Consider the following 25,568-nt stretch of genomic DNA (forward strand, 5'->3'; position numbering starts at 1 on the left):
ACGCGGGGCGGGGTTGGAAGAGGTGACGCTAGCGGCGGGGCGAGGGCTGGGGACGCTGGCGGAAGGAACCGGGCGGAGCTGGAATCAGGTGACGCTGGCGGAAATAACCGGGCGTCGTGGTGGTGGTGGCGGGGGGGAGTGCTGAAGCAGCGCGAGCAGGGGGAAGCAGTTGTGATTTGGGCTCGTGTCGCTAACTGGCCCCGATGGCGTATCAGTACCGGCCGCAGCAGCAGAACAACGGCCTCCCCGACCAAGGCTTCCTCTGGAACGTCTTCCAGAGGTACGGGACCAACAGCCTGGGTCTAGGCTGCGCGGAACGATGGTCTCTGCGGAGGAAGTAGGGAAGGAGGCCCCTGGGAGAAAGTCTGGGCCGTCCTCGGGCGGTCACTGGTGGAGCAACTGGGACCCCTCCCCCGGGCTGGACAGGAGGGATTGGCCTCCTCCTTGGGTGGGCGCTGGGGGAGAGAGACTCTTTTCCGCACCCCGCCCCCACCCACGGGTGGGCGCTGGGGGAGAGAGACTCTTCCTCCCCCATTTTCGGGTGGGTGTTGGGAGAGACTGCCCCCTCCCCCTTTTGGGTGAGTGCTGGGGAGATGCTGCTCCCTGGGGACGGGCACTGAGACCAGTGGGCTTGAGGAACTGGTTCCTCACCCACTGCATTATTTCCACAAACCAGGCAAGTTCTCCTTGGTGCCCTGGCCAATATTTATCTTGGTCAATGTTATTGAAAGAAAATTGAAGTGCTCTTTATTATTTTTGCTGTTTATAGGAACTTGCTGTGTGCAAATTGGCTGCTGCCTTTCCTACATTATAGCTGTACTTATACTCTTAAAGTGCTTCATTGACTGTCAAAGCGCTTTGGGCTGTCCTGATGCATCCTTCCTTTCTCTGGGACTGCAGCAGATGGCCCTCTCTCTCTGGGGCTGCTGCTTAAACGTCCCATTCAGCAATATCAGGATTGGTACTTGTAATGTGCCTCTCGTACCTTTGGGTCAGGCAATTGCACTACACCTTTCAGACCCTCAGGACTGGCATTTCCACAGCGCATTTCCGATTCTTATAATTATTTTATTTACCACGTTTTTGGGTGTCCCAAATTGCTTCATAGGCAAAAGATGGCTTTTGAAGGACAGTCACAATTATGCGGGGAAACAAAGCTGCCAGCTTGTGTACAGCAAGTTTCCAGACTGCAGTAAGCAAATGACTGGTTAATGTGTGTTGCGGAGTAAAAGTTGGTCACCACACCTGGAGAATTGCCCTGGTGCTGTTCATAGTACCATGGGATCTTTTACATTGTCCTGAACAGCTAGATAGTTAATGTCTCTTCTGGAAAGATGTACCATTGATAATGCAGCTCCCGTCAGAACACGGAATGTGACTTGGTTACACAATCTTTGAGACAGTCGAGAGGGAAAGTTTGTGGCTTTACTCTGCCAGTGTATTTTGTCCATAATCACTGCCTGGTTCTGATGCTTAATAGGCACATTTAGAAGCATTGGTGAATGAGCAACAGATTAACTAGTGTCTGAACAAATTTCTAATTGCTGGCTACAGTCGTGTAATATTGTGGTCTTCGGAAATGTACTCTAACTGAAAAGGCACATTTGGGAACAGGACTTTGATGTAATGCTGAGACAATTGGCAGCACTACTGGATTATTTTTTTCTCTCAACCCCACCAGCCATTTTTACAAGAGAACCATGCAGAAGTGAGTAGGGAAAACGATGGGAGAGAGAGACAGGATTGAAGGAAATAGTTCAATTGAAGAATGCTAAGAAGCGTTCATAATTATTGAGTTGAATGTAATGTCCAGTCAAGATTCTACTTGATTCAGATGTGATTTAATCATGTACTGTCATCCATGAAGTAGTGGTACATCAATCTGGCCCCTTGCTTCAAAACTATAGAAGATAGAGAACATTGTGCCAGCTCTTTGGTTATCTCTGATATTTCAAGAAAATTGAGGAATGGTTGAAGTTTACAACCAGTTCTAATGTCATAGGAAATGGTCTATTTCTACCCTAAATTCTGTTTTTTTTTATTACCACAGGGCTTTTTTAGATATCTACAGGGCTATCTTGCTTCAGTTTGTATTAATATCAAAAGCTGAGTTTAAAACAATACAGATTTATGGGAAAACCCACAACTTTGGTTACAGCAGTGGTTTTGTTTCTCATAAGGGCAAGTAGAGATATAAATTGAAGCTATGCTGATCGCTAGGAAGTTTACAATTTTCAGTAGCTAGGATATTGTTTCAATGCTCTATGCAAGATCAGAATTAAATGTATATTCTGGGATGTACTGAAACTGCATACCTTTTTCTTTGTATTTTTAAAAAATCTCAGTCCGCTATTTGAAATTTTCCAGGATAAAGGTATCAAGAGTAGATGAGTAATGAAGAAAAGTGAGGTGGTTAGCTGTGATATATGATTGCATGGGATGCACTTTTCAGATGTCTTCGTGTCGACGTAAAATGCAGAATAGTACTAAGCCATATCAAAAGAATCTGCAGTTTGAACTTGATCTCTGCTGAGTTAGGGCAGTGGGGATACTACAGTTGGCCTTTGTCTCTGGGACAGAAAGGAAGGCAACATTGTTTTCCTCTCCCTGTTTCTTTCATGACTATGTTGAACAGCCTGCTGGCATTGCGTACCTGAGGATATAATCATACCTGTTGTTTGCACCTGCCCTCAAAGTAAAATTGCATATTGACACTCACTTCCTATTCCCCAAGTAAAGAATGAGTATTTTGCCTGATGCACTGGAGGGAAGTCAGTACCAGTGGGACTCCAGCATTAATTTTTTTTCTCCTCAGGGGAGCTGTGGAAGGAAAAACATTGCAACACTTTAAGTGGTTTTATTGTATTGTTCCCTGGCAGGTTAGGGTATTGAATCATGTTTGTGTTCTTCCTGCTCTAAGTGATGAGTTCACACTTGATGTTGTAAATAGGTGCTGAAATCTGATACGGTTCTCCATTTGAATAGTGGGAGAACTGCTGTAACTTTTAAATAATGCAAGAAATATTTACTGTCTACAGCTCCAGACTTCAGACCAAAGCTTCTCAATCTCTGTCAATGGTTAAAAGTAGAAATGGAAAGTTTTATCAATGATACTATTGTGTGTAGTTTTAGACTTTACAAAAGTGTAAAGAAGTTGAGAATACAGGTGGTTGAAAACGTTATAGCAGTGAGTTTGCATGTGCAAACTGACGCATAAGTTAGAAAATGAGCTCAGGCGAAAATATAATATTTAACAAGGTTACGTGGGTAACATATTTCTAACTTTCACATTGTACATTGGCAAATTCTTTGAGTTTTCAGCCTTTGAAGAAGGCATTTTTGCAGATCTTACATTTTTGACTGTTTTTAGTGTAATTGAGTTATTCTGGAATGAGATTGAGTTGCAAAAATTAATTGGGCAGTACATTCTGTCAGCCACAGAATTTCTGCACCAAATCTTTGGTGCCTAGTTTGATACCTAGGTAGTTATTTTTCTGCAGTTGCTAAGCAATGTTAGTTATGTTAGGATTAACCTCTAGCAATGATAGGCACTGTGGAAACTTCTGTAATAGGAGTTGTGTTGATATTGTATTGTGGTTTATTACATAGTGAAAATACTGAGCTTTACTTGGCAATACAATGTAAGGACTGAGTGTCTTAATGATTCGTTTAACTGTGAAACCGGGGTTTGAGTCCAGCCTGAGCTGCAGGTTTGGATGTCCACTTTCTAACTACCAGAATAGCCAGCGCAAAAAGCCAAGGGGAAGGTCCTGCTGTAACACCAAAAAGATATCCCATTTCAGATTGCCAACATCCTTTGCAAGTTAAAACTCCTTTTAAGAAATCTCCCCATTTTAGAACCATAATTAAATGTGTCTAAAAAGACTATCTATCCCAACAAATCAAATGTAGCAATTCTTTCACTGCAGAAAAAAAATTGACTATCCAGGTCTTTGAAATTTTGAGAATTTGCATTTCAGTAAATTTTCCATGTATTTCTCAAAAGTAAACAATTTGATTTAGAACTGAACTGGTGTTGTTTTCTAAAATGCCTGCATTTCTGTTAAACTCAGCTTGCAAATAATTTTAAGTACAAGTAATTCATAATTGGTGGTTTGGTCTTAGTATAGAACCAGTCTATTCCTGATGATTTAGTTTTATTGCCTGAGCTCAGCCCCACAAATTTGAATGATCCAAAAATTGAAGTTAAATACTTGCATTAAAATTGCAGTCCTCTCTAGTGCATTTCAAATTATATAGTTCTGTATTGAAGTTAACTAAGTTCTGATAAACAGGAATAGCTTGTAGTCTTGGTGTAATAAGATGAAAATTTCAAGCAACCTAAACTAAATATTTCATAGCAAATCCTGCTGCATATATTAACCTTGCTGTTACGATTCAGCTATCTAGTGATTCATGTGTCCCGAGATGCCTTAATTTCCTGTAATCATCCCACTCAAGTTCTCTAAAGAATATGTTGGTTAACTTGTATCAGAACACAAGTAAATGGGTTTCTCCAAAGAGCCTCCATTTTACTGGTTGCCTGTGAGTTCATCAGAAAGTATCTGTCTAATATTCATACCAAGGTAAATGTACAAGTGTGTTAAGATGGGCATTGACAATGAGAAGAATAAAAGCTGAACTGCATCTCAGGAAGATGAGCTTGTAGATGCGTGGATCAATTTGGTCACTGGATTATATTTTTAAAATGTACACATTGGTTTGTTTCCAATCTAATGGAACCTCACCAACCTTTTGAAGACCTTTAACACCTCAGATCTCAACCTGTGCCTCACTAATTTGGAGTAGACAGCTATTGTAGGCATTTGTTTTGAACCCTGATAGTCTGTTGTAAAACTCTTATTTTGAAATATCTGCTTTCATTGTTGCCTTTATTACCTGATAGAATGCACTGTTCATTGTGACAATTTTGTGTCTGTGTGGGTGACTGCTCTTGGTTAAGGTTGAGGTTTGAAGTTAAGTTCCAGCTTCCAGCAGCATTGTACTTGCTGTTAGTTGAATATTCACTTGCTTTTCTCTTTTTTCAGTCTTCATGGTCTGATTCATTTTAATTTTCATTTTGTGTGCCTTTAAGTTTGCACCTACCATTTTAATGACAGAATGACTTTGATTTGTATATTGTTGCTGTGTGTCATTAGATAGTACAAAATAATCCAAGTGGGTGAAATTACTTCAACATCAATGAAGTAGTGATTCTATCCAAGTTAAGAGTTCAAAACAAGATTCCAGAAATTGATGGTATTCCAAGGTACTAAGAGGCACAGCATAAGATTGCTTGTGCTTTTCTTGACAGTGTTCAATGTGAAAAGTCATGTTAAATTGGGTACAAGCTAATGTATAAATTTCTAAAACTATTGATCCAGGCAACTACAGATTCCTTAGTTTTGAGATGCTTTCATGTTTGCTTCTATAAAATCACCTCTGAGATGTCTTTCCCCGTAGATGAAATGCCAAAGATTTCATAAATCATTTCCTTTTTGAAAATTAATATATTTTATCTGTTTGGATTTGTTACTATTGGGATTTGTGGATATGATCACCTTGGAAAAGTTTGGAGGCTATAGTATTCATCTTATTAATATTGCTCATTTTTGATAACGGCTTTTCCACACCTTGCATTAGCTTGATGTAGATTAAATCCTATTGAAACTTGCAAAATATTTTTCCTCATCTGTGACAGCAAATCTTCAGTGAACCAGATTTGTTGCATATATGTTACTGATTCCAGTTCCCAAACAAAAAGAAATTGATGTCACCAAAAATACAAGGGAAGATGCTTCCTTTTAGCATATTTCAACTTCTCTATAGTTTTTTTTTTTAAATCACCACATACACTCCACTGGATCTGTCATGAACAAAGACACAGTGCTGCTACATGTTCCCACAAACTTAGTCTTGGCCAAGTTCCCTATAGGGACAATGGCAGTGTCTTGCTGATTTAGCGAAACGTGTTGTTTGTGGAGTCCACAGAAGTATAAATGATACTGTTGCTACATTTTAGATTATTCATGCCTTCCTTGCGCTTATTTCAGGGTTGATAGAGACCGAAGTGGTGTTATATCTGAAAGTGAGCTTCAGCAGGCTTTATCCAATGGTAAGTCAGTACATGCAAACTGTTTAATTTTGTAGTGTCCTTCCTGAAAACTGCAAATAATGTGCCTTTCATTGATTATCATGGCACTGAGTCAGTGTCAGTTCTTGTATTTCACAATAGTGTGAGATAAGTGGAAAATGTTGTAATGCTGGCTCATGCAAAAGATAAAGTACTGGATTTGGAATTTTAAAAAATGATGATGCAAAGTAAAACTGATCATTTAGTTCAACTTTACTAAAATGAAAGTTACTATTAGTTTTGTCTTCTGTGTGTAAACCCTATAGAACAGGTATATTTACCAAATAATTTCAGTTTTCACTGAGTTTCTTGATCAGTGTTAATTAACCAGAATTTTTTAAATAGTTTTTATTGAATGTATAATTGAAGTTTAAACTCGGTTGGGTGAAAAGTGCAAAGAACTTGTATTTATAAACCATAGGAACATCCTGAGAATGTGAAATAAGTGTTTCATAGCCAATGAATTACTTTTGAGTTGAAGCTGTTAGAACATGGGCAAACATGGCGGTCAATGTGGCACAGCAGTATCCCAAAAGCATGCAGTTGAACTGGAAGATGTGGCTTCGGAGTGGCATCATACCTGTAAAATAGATGTCATTAAAACTGGTTGCGAGTTGTTTGATAAGCTCCACATCAATATATTCACATGATTCCTTGTTACCTAAAACATTGAACAAGTTCTTTGTGGTAGACAATTATTTTTTTGTTTGTGTGTAAAATATAAAGCCTGCCCTAATAGAATTGTGGGATTCTAATCCAAATACCTTAGCAGCACTGAATTTCAGCTTGAATAAACGAGTGAATGAGGCTTGCTAGACAAATGCTGAGGTGACATGAGTCAAGATTTAAAGAGATCAGAAAGGCACTATCTAAGGAGAGTTGACTGCCACTTCAATTCTCTATCTCCCTTGCTCCAACCCCATCTTTGGCCTTCCACAGCGCTCTAGTAAACCTCAATGCAAGTTCAAAGAAATGGAGAACGAAGTGGTTCACCCTCATAGGGGAAAGAGGTACAAATAAAATTAAAGCTTTAACTTTATGATTAAGCAAAACAATACAGAACACAGCAGCACAGGTACTTTTGATGTTGTGTTTGGGGAAGGGTGGAGGAAGTGCACATGTACAAGTGGTGCAAAAATGAACATCTAATGACTGGTCATCCTCATTACTCTCCCTGGTATTGAATTGCCCACAATTACTTTTTCAGTTGCAGTTGATATGCAAGGAATAAATACAAGCGATTACATCTTCCTAAAAATAAATCAGTATTTCTATTTGCCTTTGTCAGGAACATGGACACCCTTCAATCCAAAGACTGTTAGGTCCATTATAGGTAAGCACCTGTTCCTTTCATTTCACTTGGTGTTATCATACAGTGAGCTGTAATTGAGCAAAAGTATTAATGTTGCTTTAAGGTTGTATCTAAAGCTGTTGGAAAAAATCCTGCATTAAATGCAAGAAAATAAATGCAAGTGTACAGAGAAAGCAGGGGTTCGGGGGGTGGTGCGACATGGAAAGTTATGCTATCTGGGAATGACATGGGTAATGGCTGTAAAACTGATAGTTTACAAAGGATTAGATCTTTAACATGAATCTTCTCTCTGTACTGTAGCCATGTGTACTGGAAGTCAGAACTAAAGATTACTTTGGTATGATGTTCTTCATTATCTGAAAACTACGACTATATTCCTGACTATCTACTCAGTAATGCATAGTACCCTGCATGGAGCAATATCAAGCCAGCTGACCAATGGATCAAATCAGAGAGGATTACTTTTAAAGATTTGCTCAGGAAACCTCCATTTGTGCAAGTGTTAATTGCTAATTTGTGATTGTTTCCAGTATAAATCCATGGCCTGTTCCTAACTTATTTTCTAAAGAAACCAAAAAGATAGAAATTCCATAGTATGGACAGTACTGTGGAGAACAGGAAAATTTAGGCGAGGGTATTGTTTGGCAGAAGGTTTGAAACCTGGCCTTCCAATTATAATGAGCATAATAGTGTTGATATTTTCTGAAGTTCCTAATCCACTTTTGTTAGTTCACTAGGAGCCAGGTAGTAATTAATTGGCATAGTCCTTTTACCTGGGTTCAAATCGAACACCAACAGGAGAATCCTTTCTGCACTATTTGTAGAGACCTGAATTGAAACATGGTTGGATTATCTCAACTAAGTTCCTACTGAGTAAAGTAAACGTTGTTTAGTGCTTTTTAGCAGCTTGTCACACAGTGTAGTTTATATCTTTGACTTGGTTTAAAGGTAATTTAACCGTGCTCTCCATTTGACTTGAAATTCTCTTTTGCATTGATACTTCGGATATTTAACTAATCGTTAACTAATGTGGCTCCACATTAAACATTGTTACACGATGGCACATTTTAGTTGTATTGTAAACACAGGAATGTTTGACCGGAATAATAGAGGAGGAGTGGATTTCAATGAATTCATGGGTCTTTGGAAGTACATAAATGACTGGCAGAACATCTTTCGAACTTATGACCGAGACAACTCTAACTTCATTGACAAAAATGAACTTAAACAGGCATTATCAGGTTTTGGTAAGTAAATTGCTTAAATAAGTTCTAACCATTTGATTTTTTTGAATGGAAAGTGGAGAAAAACAGCTAATAGGAGTTACAGAACTTTTGTTTTCTGATTGCTGTTTTGGGTAAGCCAGAGTACTGATCTTGATGAGTTACGAGTCTGTCAGTCAATAAGCGGTGTGATAAGTTTTTTCAATTGACCAGAACTTGAGAAATTGAAATGTAACATTTTAATCTTCCTACATTTAAAAAAAAAATCCTTTTGGTTTGAGGATGTTTTCTTTAGAGTAATATTGACAGAAGCTTTTTTTATGTATGCTGTGTCATATAATTGTAGCAATAGTAGACTGAGAGTGCCATTGGAGGACGGTAGAAGCCCTTCATCTTCTCTAGCCAAGATGACCAGTTACATGACCTAAGTTTTCCTGCAGTGACGAGATTGGTGACGTATATTGGTAATCTTGCCATTTAGCATCCCAATTTCGCCCTCGCTAACTTGCTCCCAATTTTGTTGGTTTTTCAATTTTAATACTCAACGAGCATAAAGGTGAATCAGGCATTTGACGCTGGCCTGTAATTGGAGCTACTCAATAACGCTATGTGTTCCCTTAACCTGTAATTTTTACTTATTTATTCATTCATGGGATGTGGGCATCACTGGCAAGGCCAGCATTTGTTGCCCACCCCTAATTTCCCATGAACTAAGTGGCTTGCTGGGCCATTTCAGAGCAGTTAAGAGTCAACCACATTGCTGTGCATCTGGATTTACATATAGACCAGACTAGGTAAGGATGGCAGATTTCTTTCCCTCAAGGACTTTAGTGAACCTGATGTTTCGTGATCACAGTTACAAACTAGCTTTCAATTTCATATTGTATTGAGTTCCACTAGCTCCTGTAGTGGTATTGAACCCGTGACCCCATTAACCTGGGCCTCTAGATTAATAGTCCAGTGACAATACCACTATGCCACCGTCTCTGTAATTTTAAATCATTTATCATTTGTCTAAGGTAACACAAAATACCACAGTCCTAATATATAACTCTAGTTGCAAAAGTGAAGAATGAATTTTGATAACTTGTAAAATCTCACTACTTTTGTAATGCATAGTAATTTGGCCTAATAGTTGGCTAAAGAATAAGTAAATGGTCTGGATACCATATCCAAGTTTTTTTTTGTTTAAAAGACATTACTTCTGCCCCATTCCTTTTGAAAATCCTTATCAGAGAGATGTCATTGGGGGGGGGGGGGGTGGGGATGGCATAGTGGTATTTTCACTGAACTCATATTCCAGAGACTCAATAATGCACTGGGTCCTAGGTTTGAATCCCACCGTGGCAGATGGTGAAATATGAATCCAGTAAAAAAAAATCTGGTATTAAAAGTCTAATGATGACCACAAAACCATTGTTGATTGTCGTAAAAACCCATCTGGTTCACTAATGTCCTTTAGGGAAGGAAATCTGCCATCCCCCACCTGGTCTGGCCTACATCTGACTCCAGACCCACAGCAATGTCGTTGACTCTTAAATGCCCTCTGAGCAAGGGCAATTAGGGATGGGCAATAAATGCAGGCCATATCCCACGAATATTTTTTAAAAAGTTCCTGATGCTTGCCAATGCTACTATGAAATGCAATTGTAGGCTGCATGGGACAAAAACAGAAAATGCTGGAAAAACTCAGCAGGTCTAGCAGCATCTGTGGAGAGAGTAACAGAGTTCAGATGAAGGGTCATCCGGACTCAAAACATTAACATTGTTAACACTCTCACTCAGATTCTGCTAGACCTGAGTTTTTCCAGCATTTTTTGTTTTTGTTTCAGATTTCCGGCATCCGCAGTATTTTGCTGTTATCTTAGTGTAGGCTGCATGGGGCTTGTTTAGTTATCTTTTTCACTGTTCTTTTCTGGGTATAAACCTTATCCGGTCACTCCAAGGTACCTATGCCACCCACGTGTTTTTATTTTAATTATTTCAAAAGGGAGAACCCTGTGAAAATCAATTAACTTGATTTGTTCCAATCCTTGATTCTTGTTTGTATTACTGCTGGTGTGTGTGTGTGTGTGTGCACGTGGTTAGATATGAAAGCTGAAGTGTAACACAAAGCTGCAGTGCCCACCTATAAGACTTTCTAAAGCACTGCTTTTGTTACTATTTTTTCTTCAAGGGTACCGTCTCTCAGACCAATTCTACAATGTTCTTCTTAGTAAATTTGACCGACAAGGAAGAGGACAGATAGCCTTTGATGATTTTATTCAGTGCTGCATTGTCTTGCAGGTAAGATTGAGATCATTTAATAGTTTCCACTCCAGACCATTCAGCAGTTAAGCATGTAACTAAACTAGGAAAGGTAATTGAATATGGCAAAGCTAGGAGGAAGTTTGAAGAATGGAATATAATTAATATGATGGAAACTCCTGGATTGTAGGTGCCACTTATGGGCTAAACATATCATACACAAGACTATCTGCCCATTGGTTGCTGTGATATCTCCACCAACAAATGTGGAAAAAGTGATCAAAGAAAATAATTACTAGATTTCTCTGGACTGTAGTGATCTGAAGTGGATTACAAGGCAGTTTTTACACTCAACCCTAAGGTGCCACTGGCTTGTACATCAATGGTGTAAAATACAAAAATCATTTATGACATCAATCTTCACATTGCAGTATTGAGTGTACAGCACAGAAATAGGCTATTTGGCCCTACAGATCTATGCTGACATTTATGCGCCACATAAGCCTCTTCTCACCCTACTTTGTCAGGATATCATTCTATCCTTTCTCCTTTGTGTTCATCAAATTCCCTTTAAATGTGCTTCTGTTTGCCAAATTACTATTTAAAAAAAACCTGTAAGTACTGATAAGTTGACAGCACAGCAGTGGAGGTTGCGGGGAAGAAAGGGTCTGAAATAGTCAACACAACAAAAAAAAGAACTTGATTGTGCCCCTGGGTTTCAGGGTAAACAGGAAGTGTGTTTAACCCAAGTCCAAAACATCTTTGGCTTGAATGTTGCACTTTCACATATAAAGATGATTTATTTTTCTTCGTACAGAGGCTTACTGATGTATTCAGGCGATATGATACTGACCAGGATGGCTGGATTCAAATTTCATATGAGCAGTACCTCAACATGGTCTTCACTGTACTATAAATGTTTGCTACTATATAAACCTTTGATTATATGACTATAACCAACTTTTGAGTCAGTTGATTTTACCTGATTATCATATCACAATTTAGACCTAACTCAGAACACATTTGAAATTAAACACTGGTGTAAGTTTTGAGGCATGATCTGTAAGAAAACATTGACAAAATTCACTTTTTACTTTGTAACAGACACATTAACTACTTTAATACTTATAATTGGTTTAATGCATGCAGGTAGATGTACCATACCATATCCTATTGCATCTGCAACAAATCTGAGTTTTGATAACTAGTTTAGATAGATGTACAGCAGCCAAGGCTATCTATAGCAAGAAAAAGCTTTTTTAAATGTTATGCATGGTGCCTTATGAAATTTCCTTATACAAAATGATGCATTGTTTTAATATAAAATATTTTGTTAAATAATTGGTCTGAACTGAGTAAATTTGTAATGCAAAATAACCTAGGCAAGCTTGCGCCTTGGTAAATTTAGTTATTTCATTTTAAATGCCCAACTTTAATTTTATTAGCCAACAATTATGTTAATAGTTCTACAGTGGAGATTGTTATATGGTTTAATATGAAAATCTAGTTAAGTATCATGTAATGTCCACAGACTCATGTCCATAACCCTGAGCTGTATTTAGCAGAGGAAATGCCATTTGATATTTGCTCTTGTATATGCAAAATGCTCTGTATAAACAAGTAGAAGTGGTGCCAAATGTTTATTTACTGTAACATTTATAATGTAAACCTATTACAAATAAATCTTACTTTTCAATACATTGTATCTTAAATGCATTTATTTGTCCAGATTTGATGATTGCACTCTTCCCAGCAAAAATATGTCCTTAAGAAAGGAGATCAAAACTGCACAATATTCTAGGACGTTACAATGTGAATTTTCATCCACTTAACAGCTTGAGATTGCCCAATTTTATTTTATTCAAAACTTTGAATTCCCAAACATCAAAGCCAACCAACATAATTCTTAGGTTTTTTTTTTGGACAGCCCTCATTTCATTACTAGATGGAATGATGGTCAAAGAGTCCAAAGCTCTCTGAACAAGCATTTCCTCTAATTTTTTTCCAGATTCAAGTATGTAAAGTCCAAGTTTGGGATGAAAGGTATACTTATCGAAAAGTATGTAAATGTCCGTCAAAAACACCTGCTCACAAGCTTCCTGGTTTAAATCGTTAAAACTTCAGCCAGAAGTAAATCTCACCCAAGAATCTGGTTCTGCAGGTATATCTTGTTATTTTGTTCTGGTATGTCAGACTTTCAAATGGAGCAGAGATGCTTGAGCACTACAAAAATGCAAGACAGGATTCCTTTTGTTCAGAGCTGGAAGACTTTAAAAAGATGCAGGGAATCCAACTCTGCTATTACCTCCCACACTTATTTGCTGGTAGGTGAAGGATTGGTATTTTCCAAGTGTGGGAACTGCTTGAAGATTTGATACTCATCACTGCTTCCCCCAAGGTAGTCTTAGCCTTGAGTTGCTTTCTCAGCAAGATAAAAATATTTTGTTCCAATTCTGATGATTGAGCCACTTCCTACTCTTATCCTAATCTGGAGAATTTAATTATGCTAGAAATTTTCTATTCATGCCCTACCTTTAGATGGTCAATTTCCAACTCTTCCTTCAACTTTTGTTGGAGATATTTCTAACAAATACCAGCAACCTAGATTGTACTTCTCCCTTCCCTGGTTCCTTTAAGGGCTTTATTTCCATTTTAAAGTTTCTCCACCACATGCTTTGTTATGGCTTGTTGGGTCATAAGCTACTGGTTGAAACACCAGGCAGTTGCAACAAACATTTCATTATCATTTTATTATACAGTATATTGGACTCAAAAGCCATTAAATAGAATATTTATCTTTAACATACAAATATTGGTTTTACAAAGCAAAAATTACAAGAGTGACACTTTATACATACTTTGTTACTCCATTTCTTTGAACTTTCTTAATGCAGCTGGTTGTTGTAATCAAGTGGTAACATTTCATTAGTCTGGGGTGCTATTAACCAGTCCTGTTATTTTTGCTTCACTTTGTTTCTGACAGCTGCAAAGGACTAGTTTTCTTCTAGGAGACTAAACAGTTAGCATGAGTCAAAAATGGATAACTTTCAGCTGTAAGAACAGTGGCTGCATTTCTCAAGTTGAAATGGACCAGCTCTACTGCTATTCATGATATCAGTTAACATAGGCTTAATTCTCAGCCTGGGACTTTCTGGTCTGTACGGCTCTGAGGAATTTGCTAAAGGCAGCAATTTTGTAATCCCAGTAACGTAATCCCTTTAACTGAAATGCAGCAAATTCACGGTCAACTAAAAACTTAAGTCTAAATTAGTGCAACTATCTTCAATCATGATTAGAAATTGATTTCCTCCAACTTGGCTATAAATTAATATAATACCATAACTAACTCACTGGCTAAATAGTGGCAAGTTTTGCATTACTGTACCGCAAATTAATCTTATGCGTAGAATACTGCCACTAGCTGAAGCTATAAAAGCAAGTAGGCTCAGTAGCAACCCTGGTCTTCAATCAGGGTATTAAATTATCTTCAGTTGCTGAGTTGAGTACTAAAGAAAATAAGTTAAATACAGGCTTTGATATACTGCATTTACTGTTACAGTAATCACACTTCATACTCCCTTGTGCAAAATTATTGGTTGCATATCTGAAAGGCACCTTACATACTTTAATAGCCAGCACAATAAGTGTGCTTTACATTAAATATAAATCAAACATTAAAATAAGGCAGAACTTCATTAAATGATAAATTTGATCTCTATCCTCCTAAGCAGTTTGCCATGATACTGCAGCTTTTGTCAGATGGTCAGCTTCTGGGAAATTTTCACAAGTCCTTCACACAAGTGAGCCTGTAGCCATTTCAAGCTCACATCTCATCAGAAACCTTAGTCATTATGGTAGCAAATGTGTACCAAAATATAGGTTTTAAAGTCAGCTTATGCGAAAAATCACCCTTCTCTTAACCATCCTTCCAATTCAAGATCATCTCTTGTCTGATGTTACAGCTGGTCTACTAACCCAGGCAGCAGGGGCTGTGGAAATTAAATAGGTACATTAAATTTTGTACAAGCTTCCAATAATAATACCTCTCAAAATGACATGATATGCACGATAGATTATTTTTTATTAAATTTACAGGATGTAGGTGTCACTGGCTAGGCCAGCATTTACTGCCCATGCCAGTTACCCTCGAGAAGGTGGTGGCGATCTGCCTCCTTGAACCGCTGCAGTCCAGTGGTGTAGGTATACCTCACAGCGCTGTTAGGGAGGGAGTTCCAGGATTTTGACCCAGTGACAGTGAAGGAGCAGCAATATCTCTCTAAATCAGGATGGTAAGTGGTTTGGAGGAGAAATTCCAGGTGCTGGTGTTCCCATGTATCTGCTGCCCTTGCCCTCCTAGATGGCAGATGCTGCCCAAAGAGTCTTGGTGAGTTATTGCAGTGTATCTGGTAGATCGTACACACTGCTGCCACTGTTCATCAATTGTGGAGGGAGTGCCAATCAAACGGGTTGCTTTCTCCTGGATGGTGTCAAGCTTCTGGAGTGTCGTTGGAGCTGCACTCATCCAGGCAAGTGAAGTATTGAAAGTTAATGTCCATAGAAGCCATCTAGTGACACTCCATAGGCAGACAACAGAGGTAGCACTAGTCATTCTCACCTAAACAACAAAAAAAATGGAAGCAATCTAATGGTGCAGCTCTAGTATTTTTGTATGTTAGGATTCATGCTGTGCCAGAAATTCGCAACATTAGTTCCTGATTTCATTTTGAGGGTGAAGGAAAGGTGTTACAAGAAGCTAGCTGTATGCACAATGAGCACCTTTGAGATGGAGTATGGAAAGTGGGATCAAAAAGGTCAGTTATGATGAGGTGGATTGCACTGCCAGAAAGGGCGACGGAAGCAGATTCAATAGTAACTTTCAAAAGGGAATTGGGTAAATACTTAAAGGAAAAATTTGCAGGGCTAGGGGAGATTGCTTTCAAAAGAGCCTGCACAGGTACTACAGCCTGTATTACGTCCTTATTCTGCGGTATCATTCTAATTATGCTCCCTTTGTAGCAAAAAAAGTGAAGTCAGTCTTTACAATTAAATTTGCAAACTGGAAAAATTAATTTTTGTTTACACCTCTATAGGATCTTAGGATTCCAGATTAAAGGCACTGTGTTAATGCAATTTTTTTTAAACTAAATGAATCATGCTGAAGGTTTTTTCATGCAGCTATTGAATGCTATTTTACAAGAATATTCTGCTACATAATTCATTGAATCAAGGTATTGGTTTATATATAATTAGGCAGTCAGCAGTTTAGTGGGATTGAATTGAGAGAGCAGCAGGCAGGTCTCATGGGCAAGAAGAGCTTGGAGAGGGTATGAGAGGAGACAATAGAGAAACTATAAAGACACAAGTTCAAGGCTAGGGCAGGATGGGACCTTGGGTAAGTTTGACCCTTTCGCCTAGGGGAAAATGGAAAGTTGGCAGAGGGAGCAAATCAAATGGTTTCAATCTTAATGACAAAGAGGTCCACGTGCTTCTGCACTTGCTAGAGGGAAGGGTTGAGGGGTTTCAGAAGACAGCTGCAGTAAAGAAAAGAAGCTGGGGGTGGGGGGGGCATCTTTACATTCCAGGGTGATTCTGGAATAGTAAGCAGTTTTGGCAAATGAAAGCAGAATCTGATAGTGCTTTATGTGGCCCAGCTACATCTGGCAGTGAATGGTTAAACCAACTGTCTACCTTATCCATTCAAGACTGAGGAAACCATGGATGCAAAGGTCATAAAAAAACTTCCACAAACCATAAACAACATAGTCTACATTACTGTCTTTCTTCCTAGATGAAGAAAGTTCAATTAAAGCAACAGAATTAGGTGTATGGGTGCAGTGACCCTCAACTTCCAATCTAACCACATCTTGCTTGAAATGCCATTGACATTCAGGTTAATGTGAATCTGGACTTCAGGCAAAATTTTCACTGCAAATTGGACAGCACATGTTGAAAACTAATAGCTTTACAGTTCTTAAATTTTCATAGTTACTCTAATTGTATGTATACTATTCCAACAAAGGTGCAAATTCCTGTAGATTAAGGGAATCACGCGTAGTTTATTCATCAACTGCTCTCCATTTAGAAAAAAGCTTACATTGTAGAAAATTCTGTTGACGAGTATTGCTTGCACTGCTTCCAAAAGAAGAATGAAAGTTATGAATAGTTTCCTGTAGAATCTGTCTCTCACGTCCCTGTATTTAAGAGAAGACAATATTTATATTAGCTGTATAGTAATATGTCCGTTGTAGCACTGTTTGCAGGCCAAGGAACAGAGGCCTGCATGAGCAGGAGACTAAGGGAAGAAGTTGGACAAGTGGTACAGTTGGTGATGTTGTCAGATGTCCACTGATGTAAGTTACAACTTGTCTCTCAGTACAGTTTATGGTCTGCTTGATGCAGGCCAAGGGGAAATCATATGGAGGGGGAAGAAAGTTCAACATTTTCTCCCTTTACTATTTAACTTATTGATTTTCACTGCTGAGTCAATGTCTCTATCACAAAGCACTATTTTGAGCCTACAAACACAAGCATGAATCTGGACAGTCACTGCAAACAAAAAGGTAGTTCAACTTAAAGATCACATTCAAATTCAGAATATTTTCAATAGAGATACATAAAAATTAAATGTAATAAGCAATTCTAGTCAGATTAGCAACGGATTACAAATTTAGATGAGATTAGATTAGCCTAGAGTTGCCCCTTATGGCTTTCGGTCCTTCAAGTGAAATGTTGTCGATTTTCAGCAGCCTGCACCTCGGAAGGAGTAGGGGCTGGAACCCTGAGTGAAACTTGTTCAAGGTTGTTTGGGTAAGTATCCTGAAGGCAAGCTTAAAAACAGTACTAGCAACACTGGTAAAAGGGCAACCATCTTTCTTAGCCAGACAGCACAACGTAGAGAACCACAGAAAAATAGTTTGGCTTAATTTTTTTCTTTGTTTAATGGAAATGCCTCCAATGGTTACAAAGCAAAGTCTAACTTCTGGAATTATTAGAAAATAGTTACCCGTAGTATAAATAAAAATAAGTCCTTTCATCTTTCTCAGTATGACGATCAAGGTAAGTGAGCAGCTTCAATACATACCCATGTGTTTGCTTTGTCAAGTGTTCCATCGCATTTAATTGCAACTTAGCTCATTGTCAGATAAGGACAGGTTTCTTAGCCAAAAGCACATTGTAGAGAACCAAAGGAATAACCTTGATAACGTATTTTACCCAGAGGTGGAAATTCCAACCACATTTCCACACCATACAGAAGGTAGCTTATTTCCACTTGCATAATGTTACCCCTGCCTCAACTCATCCTATGATGAGAGCATTGTCCTTTGACAAGATGCTTTTCTCCAAGTTGAAATGGACCATCTCTATATTTCAATGAAATCATTCATCATTCTTCTAAATTCCTAGCGGAACAGTTTGAGGGACAAAATGGTTTACTCCAGATCCTATTTCTTATGTTCTTATCTGCTGCTGAAACATTGAAGCCTTTTGTTTCCTCTGAACTATCCTTTCTGGCTAGCCTCCTATATTCTACTCTCTGAATTTGGGATCATCCAAAACTTTACTGTCAGTGTCCTTACTCATTCCACTCTCAGTTAGACAACATCTTGATTTTTAACATTCTCATCCTCATTTTCAAATTCCTCTACGGCTTCGCCCATCTCTATCTTGGTGATTGTGGCAGCCATAAACCAAGATGCCAGCATTCCTCTAATTCTGGCTTCTTGAACTTCTCTGATTTTAATTGTTCCACCACTGGCGGCTGTGCCTTAAGCTGCCTAGGTCCCAAGTCCTGTAGTTTCTAAACCTCACTTTCCTCCATAAAATGATCCTTAAGACTTACTTCTGATAAGCTTTTGGCCATCTACCCAAATAGGTGGCTCTGCGTCACATTTGCTTTATAATACCTCTATAAAGCATCTTTAGATGTTTATTTACATTAAAGGCACTATATAAATATAAATACAAATTTGTCATGAAAGTCAGAGGTTAGGTTAGGTGGAACAAATGGAGAGGAAGAAAATTGATGAATAGACCAGCCAATAGCATTAACAATTTGGGATGGTCCAGGGCATCTCTTGTTCCTTTGTAATGTCATTCAGGAAACATCAGCTTAAATCGATTAGCAGTTAACCATCAAGATTCGCTCAAGATCTGGAGGTTTGGCGAGAAGCAACTTCACTTCAACATACATTCTGGGCATTACGATATGACTCACTTTTAAAGGAGAGGGTTCTTTGAAGGATGCATGGGAGATCTTTGGACATGTGTTATGGGTAAAGAGAAATTTTGATGAATGGATAGTAGCTATCTCATAATTTGAGCTCACGGGAGCGCACCACTCATGGAAACCAAGCTTGATCCTAAAGCTTAGGTCTGCAGGAAACTAGGTTGTACGAGATTATGACTGTAATAGTTATTATACTACTGGGGTCTAGCCAGAAAACATGAATTTGGACAAAACACGCAAGCCTGAACCACGAGGAATCATTTAAAATAAATTTCCTGGCACTGTGTTCATTGCACCTTGATTTTCATGCCTTTGAATAAATATGCCAGAAACAAATGAAAACTAATGAAGTTTTAGCGACCAGAATTTTTTTCACTGGTGTATTGTAGTTATTTCTATCCATACCTTTCCTGCATTTAACTCCGAGATTGCAGCCAAGATCTGTTGCCTTGAGCCATCTGTCTTTACACCCAACTCCTTCAAATCACCATCAGTTAATGTAAGGAATGCTTCCATATCTACCTGCAAGGACAAGAGCAAGTTCATACCTTTAGACACTTGAACAACAGACAAATAATGAGCATCCTCCATACAGAATTCTGCTGGGAAATGAACACAATCTTCATTTTTATGATCTTTTGGTACATCAGAGATCCCCATTTGAGAAGCATTGCTATTAACCAGCATTAAAAAGACATGCTGTGCCCTTGACAGTCAGTTCATTTTTGAAGCAAAACATCAGTTGGAAGTATACAATTTGCATTTCATAAGGTTTCAGGGCAAGGGGCAGGGAAGGAAAGAAATCATGGTGTTGAAAGATGCTCATTGGGAGAATGAAAACAAGGTTTCTTTCTTTTACATATTGCTTCCAAATGTGAAGCCAAGCCACAGAGGAAAGAGTGGGTGTCCTGGCAGTGAAATAAAAACTAGTTGCTCGGGCAGACCTACCAGCCGCAGATCCAAAACAAAAATCCTTGGCAAAAATGCATGGATCATTTTAGGTAGTGGGTTTCATAAAAAATAGGGAAAGGAACTCCCATTTATTGTCACAAAAATTTATTGTATTTATTTAACTTCAGCAAAAACGCATAGCACTTTACAACCGAAGAATTATTTCTGAAGTGCAATCACACTTGTTATGTAGGCAAATGGAGCAGCCAATTTGAGCACAGCAAAGTCGCACAAATTGTAAGGCGATATGTGGCCAAATCATCTGCTCTAACAAAGTTAATTGAGGGATAAATGTTGACCAGGACTCCATGCTTTTCTTTGATGAGAGGTGTCATAGAATCATTTACATTCACCCGAGAAGAAAGATAGGGTCTTAATTTAATGCATCATCCAAAAGACGACACCGTCTATTATGCAACACACCCTCGGTATTGTGTTTAAGTGTCAGCCTAAATTAGATATTCAGCTACTGGAGTGAGAATGTCATCAATATGTCATATATGGATGTCATCCCTTTTCGGGATATACAGGGGTCTACCATGGTACAGCACCCTCAAGACAGAGGCTGTGCCAGATTTCAGTTAGTTACAGTTTGGGCCACGGGCAGTTAGAGTCAAGCCTGGTCAGGTGAGGTCAAGGGTCGTTTAGGCACAGGATAGAGCAGCACACAAAGCAGGGAAGATGATAACTAGTCTGGTGCCACACCGTGCCAATGTAGCACCTAACCAAATTGTCCACTTAAGATTTTTTTATTTTACTCAATTAAAATTGATGCCTGGAAGATTATAAAAACATCAGTTTTCGGGTGGCCAGATTTAAGGTACTCGACCTGTATGGCCTTTCACAATTTCCAACCAGAGGCAGCAACAATTCACATAATATCCCAGAGCCCTATAGGCATCCATACAAATTAAACCTAATTTTAATTCATATCAGGGATGGCGGGGGAAGTGAAAGAAAGAAGAATGAAAAGGTAAGAATTACAACTCCTTATCTCAAAATGGGTTACAATCTTTGGCAGCAAATCCCAAGGTTGGGATTGGATAAGGAAATTGACAACTAGTGGCTTTGGCTCACTGAAACTACAAGTGCAACATTTCCATAATAGGCGTTTCAGATTGCATATACTGTCAAGTTCAAAAAGAGGATACATTCATTTCTGAAAGGCAAAAACCATGGACTCAATTTGGTACCCGACAGAGCGCCCTCAAACTGGAAACCCAGACCTTGTTCTCATAACAAACCCCTAAAAGACTTAGATGGGAGTCACATGAACATGGATAATGGAATTGTGTATCAATCATAGGTCAGTAAACTGTGTAAAATATTCAAGAAGATTTACACCAGAGAATGGGTGTGTACCTATTCTCTCAAATTTCCTTCATACTAGGTTGAGCATTAGAGAGGGTACAGAGGAGAGTTACCAGGATGTTGCCAGGAATGGAGAATATTAGCTATGAGGAAAGATGGTTGTTTTCTTTGGAACAAGGAGGTTGAAGTGAAACAAAAAGGAGATTGAGGTGTATAAAATTATATGGGGCCTAGATATAAATGGATAGGAAGGACTTATTTCCTGAACAGAGGCATTAATAACCAGGGGACGCAGATGTAAAGTACCTGGCAGGATTAGAGAGTGGAGAACTTTTTTTCACCCAGAGGATAGTGGGCATCTGAACTCACTGCCTACAAGGGTAGTCATCACATTTTTAAAAATACTTGGATATGCACTTAAAGTGCCGATGTCTACAGGCCAAGAGCTGGAAAGTGGAATCAAGCTAGATCAGACAACAGATATGAAGTGCAGTATTGCCTGCTTCTGTGTCGTTCATTTTCTATGATTCTATGCTTGTTGTTTACTTTAGTAAAGCTAATATCTGTGTGCACTGCAGATAGTGATGGATGCTGATTCAATAATGACCCATTGTTGGGGGAGCTTGTAGTCAACTAAGGCAGAGTGACAACATTCCAGCATGTCTTCCAAAGAACACAACTAACCAATATTGCTGGCACAAGGGGCATGGTTTAGCAACCATACCATAAGAACATGGAGCTGGAATAGGTCACTCCATCCCACAAGCCTGCTCTGTCATTCAATAAGATCATGGATTATCTGATTGCAACCTTCCACCTGCCTCAGATAGCCATTCACCCCCTTGCTGATAAAGAATCTACCTACCTCTGTCTTAAAATATTCAAAGACAATGCTTCCGCTGCTTTTGAGGAAAGGAGTTCCAAAGACTCATTAAGCTGAGAGAAAAAAAATTCTCATCTATCATAATTGGGCAACCCCTTATTTTTAAACAGTGACCCTGATTTTAGATTCTCCCACAAGTGGAGATATCCTCCCTATATCCACCCTGACAAGACCCCTCAGAATCTTATATGTTTCGATTGAGTTGCCTATTACTCTTCTAAACTCCAGCGGAAAGAAGCCTAGCCTGTGCAACCTCTCCTCATAAGACAACCCGCCTATTCCTGGTATGAGCCTAGTCAGCCTTCCTTGAACTGCTTCTAACGCATTTACATCCTTCCTTAAATAAGGAAACCAGAGTGGTACTGCTCATAGTCATCTACAACAGTAAATGCCTGCAAGCTCTACACTTGCTAAACCATACACAGATGGCAGCAATAACAAATTCTAGGGTTAGAGGAACAATTTGGATACACCGTATGGAAATTCAATAAAGTACTGAAGAAAGATTTGAAAAAAAATATAGCACATACAGCAAGGCTCTTTTTTTTGAAGATTCAATTGGGCATTAGCATCAAATACATGCTCTGAACAATTAACTGGTAGTCCAGGTAGCAGAGTTCCTCTTATCTGGTACTGCATATAATTGGGATGGCCACATCAGAACAAGAAGTTACAGAACTGATGTAAAGAGGAATTCATGTTTAAGCAGTGTTTCCCTTGCTAATTCACTTCAGGCATTGCAATAAATAGAACAAAGCTATTTTCAAATAGTTATACAAATTATAAAATACAGAAGGTAATTCCACAGGAATTGCACTGCAAGGTCATTCACCTACAAACACAGACCACTGTCGAAATCTCTCATCAGTTGACCAACAGCCTACAAAAAAAGAGCATCTCTAAATATAACAATACACCTCTAAATAAATTAGAAAAACAATAGCTGATCTTATCACCAGACTTTGAAAATTACATGTTTTTGTTGAATTTTCTTTACACCGAATACTGGAACAACAACCAGTAGGGTACAACATTGTAGGGTGCAGTGAATAGATCTGGTTTCATAGAGAAACCGATTACTATACCAGCTTGAAGTGCAGTATGGATATAATTGCTCTATTTATCTCAACAGGGTGAAGGATGTTAGTTCTAGAGAATTGAATGATTAATCACTTGCAAAGTTCTCAGTGATAGCATTAGCTGTAAACAAAGCTCCCTCTAATTTATTACAACAACATAATAGTACCCCTATTGCAGCAGCATGACAATTTCATTTACTGCAGTCAGTCAACCTTGTGGCTGGCCTCAATGATAGTTTTGAAGATCAAATTAGAGACAGTTACACCAGGCCTTTTAACAGTCATTAGTAATTGTGTCTTTCTGCTTTCAATTTTAGATTGCTTAAGAGAAAAGGGAAAATGGGTTCATCATAACCAATTCTGTAAATACGTACTAAATGAAAGTCACAAGAACAGACTGGATAGACATTCTGTCCAAGGATGAATTACTTACCATCAGGTTATTTTCACAGCTAGAGAGAGAATTAAAGTGGAAGACTGCAGAAAGACAAGAGAGAGAAAATACAGAAATAGGATATTATACTCTGTTAGTCCAGTGGACTATACACAGAAATGTGCAAAAACACTGCTGCAAGAGTCAGAACTGACAGAGAATCACAATTATCAGAAAAGTTTTTTTTAAAAAAGACTCCCTCTAGAGGGTGAAATTAAAAGGAGCACATAAAACTGAGACCAAGCAAAATACTATTAAACAATTGGAAGCAGAACCATGACCAATGTTCAAAGCGTCTATTTGTCCTGTTCACTAAAATTCCATTGAAAAATTAAGGAAACAAAAGAAGTTTTTGAAATATTTTTAAGAAAAAAAGTAGTGCAACAGTGAGTACCTTACTGACAAGCTCAAGACCAGCATTGGCAGACGTTTCGAGAGCTGGCTGCATTCCTGCTGCATCTGAGCTAGGGAGTGGCCTGTGACCCAAGGAAATTTAAGGAAGGAAAAGAGCCAAAGATTTTCTGATGATGATAATAATAGTTGAGAAAAGCTTGATGGGGTTCAAAAAACAAAATTATAGAAATTAAATCTACTTAGGTAATAAAATGAAAACTGATGATAAATTGTAAGCACCACAACCAAAATGTCCTTGAGCTTTTCTTCAGTCTTTCCAGCACTGATCCCAGTCTCCTTATGTAAAGAAGTTATTTACATAGTTTAACAAGGAAAATGTTTTAAGAAATAGCAGTTGAAATTATATACAGGATACAAATGAAGTAGAAAGGAAAGTTTCTAATTTATGCACTTTGGAAAGGAATACAGTCCATGTCACAGTTGATCCCACAAAATAAAATGTTTTATATAATGGAGATAAATGTATTTCCTCTTCTATTTCCTTCTTGCAGAGTGGTTTGTTTAAATATACCAGGAAAGTTTCACAAGTTAAAATTCTACAGGACTTTGAAAGATATGCAGCATGTCATTTCTGAAGAAAATTAAACAATATTGGTATTACCTCTTGTTCCTCAAATATAGGTTGATATTTTTCCAGTGACAACCTTTTTAGAATACTGGATAATTCATCTGGAGAGAAAAATAATAAATCATACCTGTGATATCAGCTGATATTAGTCCAAATAAGTAAGTATGATTTAAAGTATGTTGGGATTTGGTCATGAACCCAGTAATGTCTAAGGAGGAGCTATGTTGGGAACCCTATTTGGATTCACAAAGGACAAGCCCTAAATAAGATACAACATTTTTCCACATAGATTCCAGCACCCAATAAAGAAAACACAAAGAATATATTTAATGGCATCCAAAATCATACCTTCTTAGGATGTGGTAAGTATGATTTTAATGCACTCTGGCTGTTTGATGGGCTGTTACCACTACAAACAAGCAGAAGAATTCAAATTCAAGTGATCGTAACATTTAGTTTGAGGCCAAGAAACTGGATTCTGACTTATTGCAAGGGTGATGGAGCACAGAAGTAGGGAATTCTTGTAATAACTGTAGAGTATTGGTGAGACCACACCTAGGCTACTGTGAATAGTTTTGGTTTCCTCGAGGGTTTATTTGCATTGAAAACAGTTCAGAGAAGGGTCATAGGATGATTCCAAGGGTGAAGGGGCTATCTTTTGTAAAAAGCAGGTTGGCCCTAAACCAATTGGAGTTTAGAAGAATGGGAGGTGATCTTATTGAAAGATGAGATTCTGAGGAGGCTCAACAAGGTAGATGCTGAGAGCATCTAAAATAAGTGGGGGTGG

The 25,568-nt window shown here is 38.4% G+C and overlaps 2 protein-coding genes across 8 annotated transcripts in view; one reads left to right on the plus strand and one right to left on the minus strand.

Annotated features, from left to right (window-relative positions):
* The first annotated feature begins 13 nt into the window (after positions 1 to 13).
* pdcd6 (programmed cell death 6) lies at positions 14 to 12,613 on the plus strand. 5 transcript variants are annotated; one of them, XM_041184150.1, is made up of 7 exons: positions 14 to 88; positions 6,054 to 6,115; positions 7,422 to 7,466; positions 7,746 to 7,782; positions 8,534 to 8,692; positions 10,845 to 10,954; positions 11,733 to 12,613. In XM_041184150.1, the coding sequence occupies exons 5-7, from the start codon at positions 8,536 to 8,538 to the stop codon at positions 11,829 to 11,831; spliced, it is 366 nt and encodes a 121-aa protein (XP_041040084.1). In that variant the 5' UTR covers positions 14 to 88; positions 6,054 to 6,115; positions 7,422 to 7,466; positions 7,746 to 7,782; positions 8,534 to 8,535; the 3' UTR covers positions 11,832 to 12,613. The 5 variants fall into 5 exon arrangements, with proteins under 5 accessions (XP_041040084.1, XP_041040082.1, XP_041040081.1 ...); XM_041184148.1 differs by lacking the exon at positions 7,746 to 7,782 and having other exon boundaries at positions 18 to 88; XM_041184147.1 differs by lacking the exons at positions 14 to 88; positions 7,746 to 7,782 and adding an exon at positions 95 to 280.
* A 1,037-nt stretch (positions 12,614 to 13,650) lies between these two features.
* The window catches only part of LOC121276128 (ankyrin repeat and SAM domain-containing protein 6-like), a 38,156-nt gene continuing 26,238 nt past the window's right edge, over positions 13,651 to 25,568 (minus strand). The window contains exons 12-15 of one of the 3 annotated variants that reach the window (XM_041184140.1): positions 24,815 to 24,882; positions 19,548 to 19,664; positions 17,010 to 17,106; positions 13,651 to 14,904 (exon numbers count right to left, since the gene is read on the minus strand). In XM_041184140.1, coding sequence (XP_041040074.1) covers positions 14,855 to 14,904; positions 17,010 to 17,106; positions 19,548 to 19,664; positions 24,815 to 24,882 — 332 coding nt within the window. In that variant the 3' untranslated portion in view covers positions 13,651 to 14,854. Of the gene's footprint in view, positions 14,905 to 15,346; positions 15,531 to 17,009; positions 17,107 to 19,547; positions 19,665 to 23,799; positions 23,844 to 24,814; positions 24,883 to 25,568 lie in introns of those variants that run through there. The other 2 variants (XM_041184141.1, XR_005942610.1) reach the window with 2 other exon arrangements.

Source organism: Carcharodon carcharias, chromosome 3, assembly GCF_017639515.1.
Source record: "Carcharodon carcharias isolate sCarCar2 chromosome 3, sCarCar2.pri, whole genome shotgun sequence".
Taxonomy (NCBI): Eukaryota; Metazoa; Chordata; class Chondrichthyes; order Lamniformes; family Lamnidae; genus Carcharodon; species Carcharodon carcharias.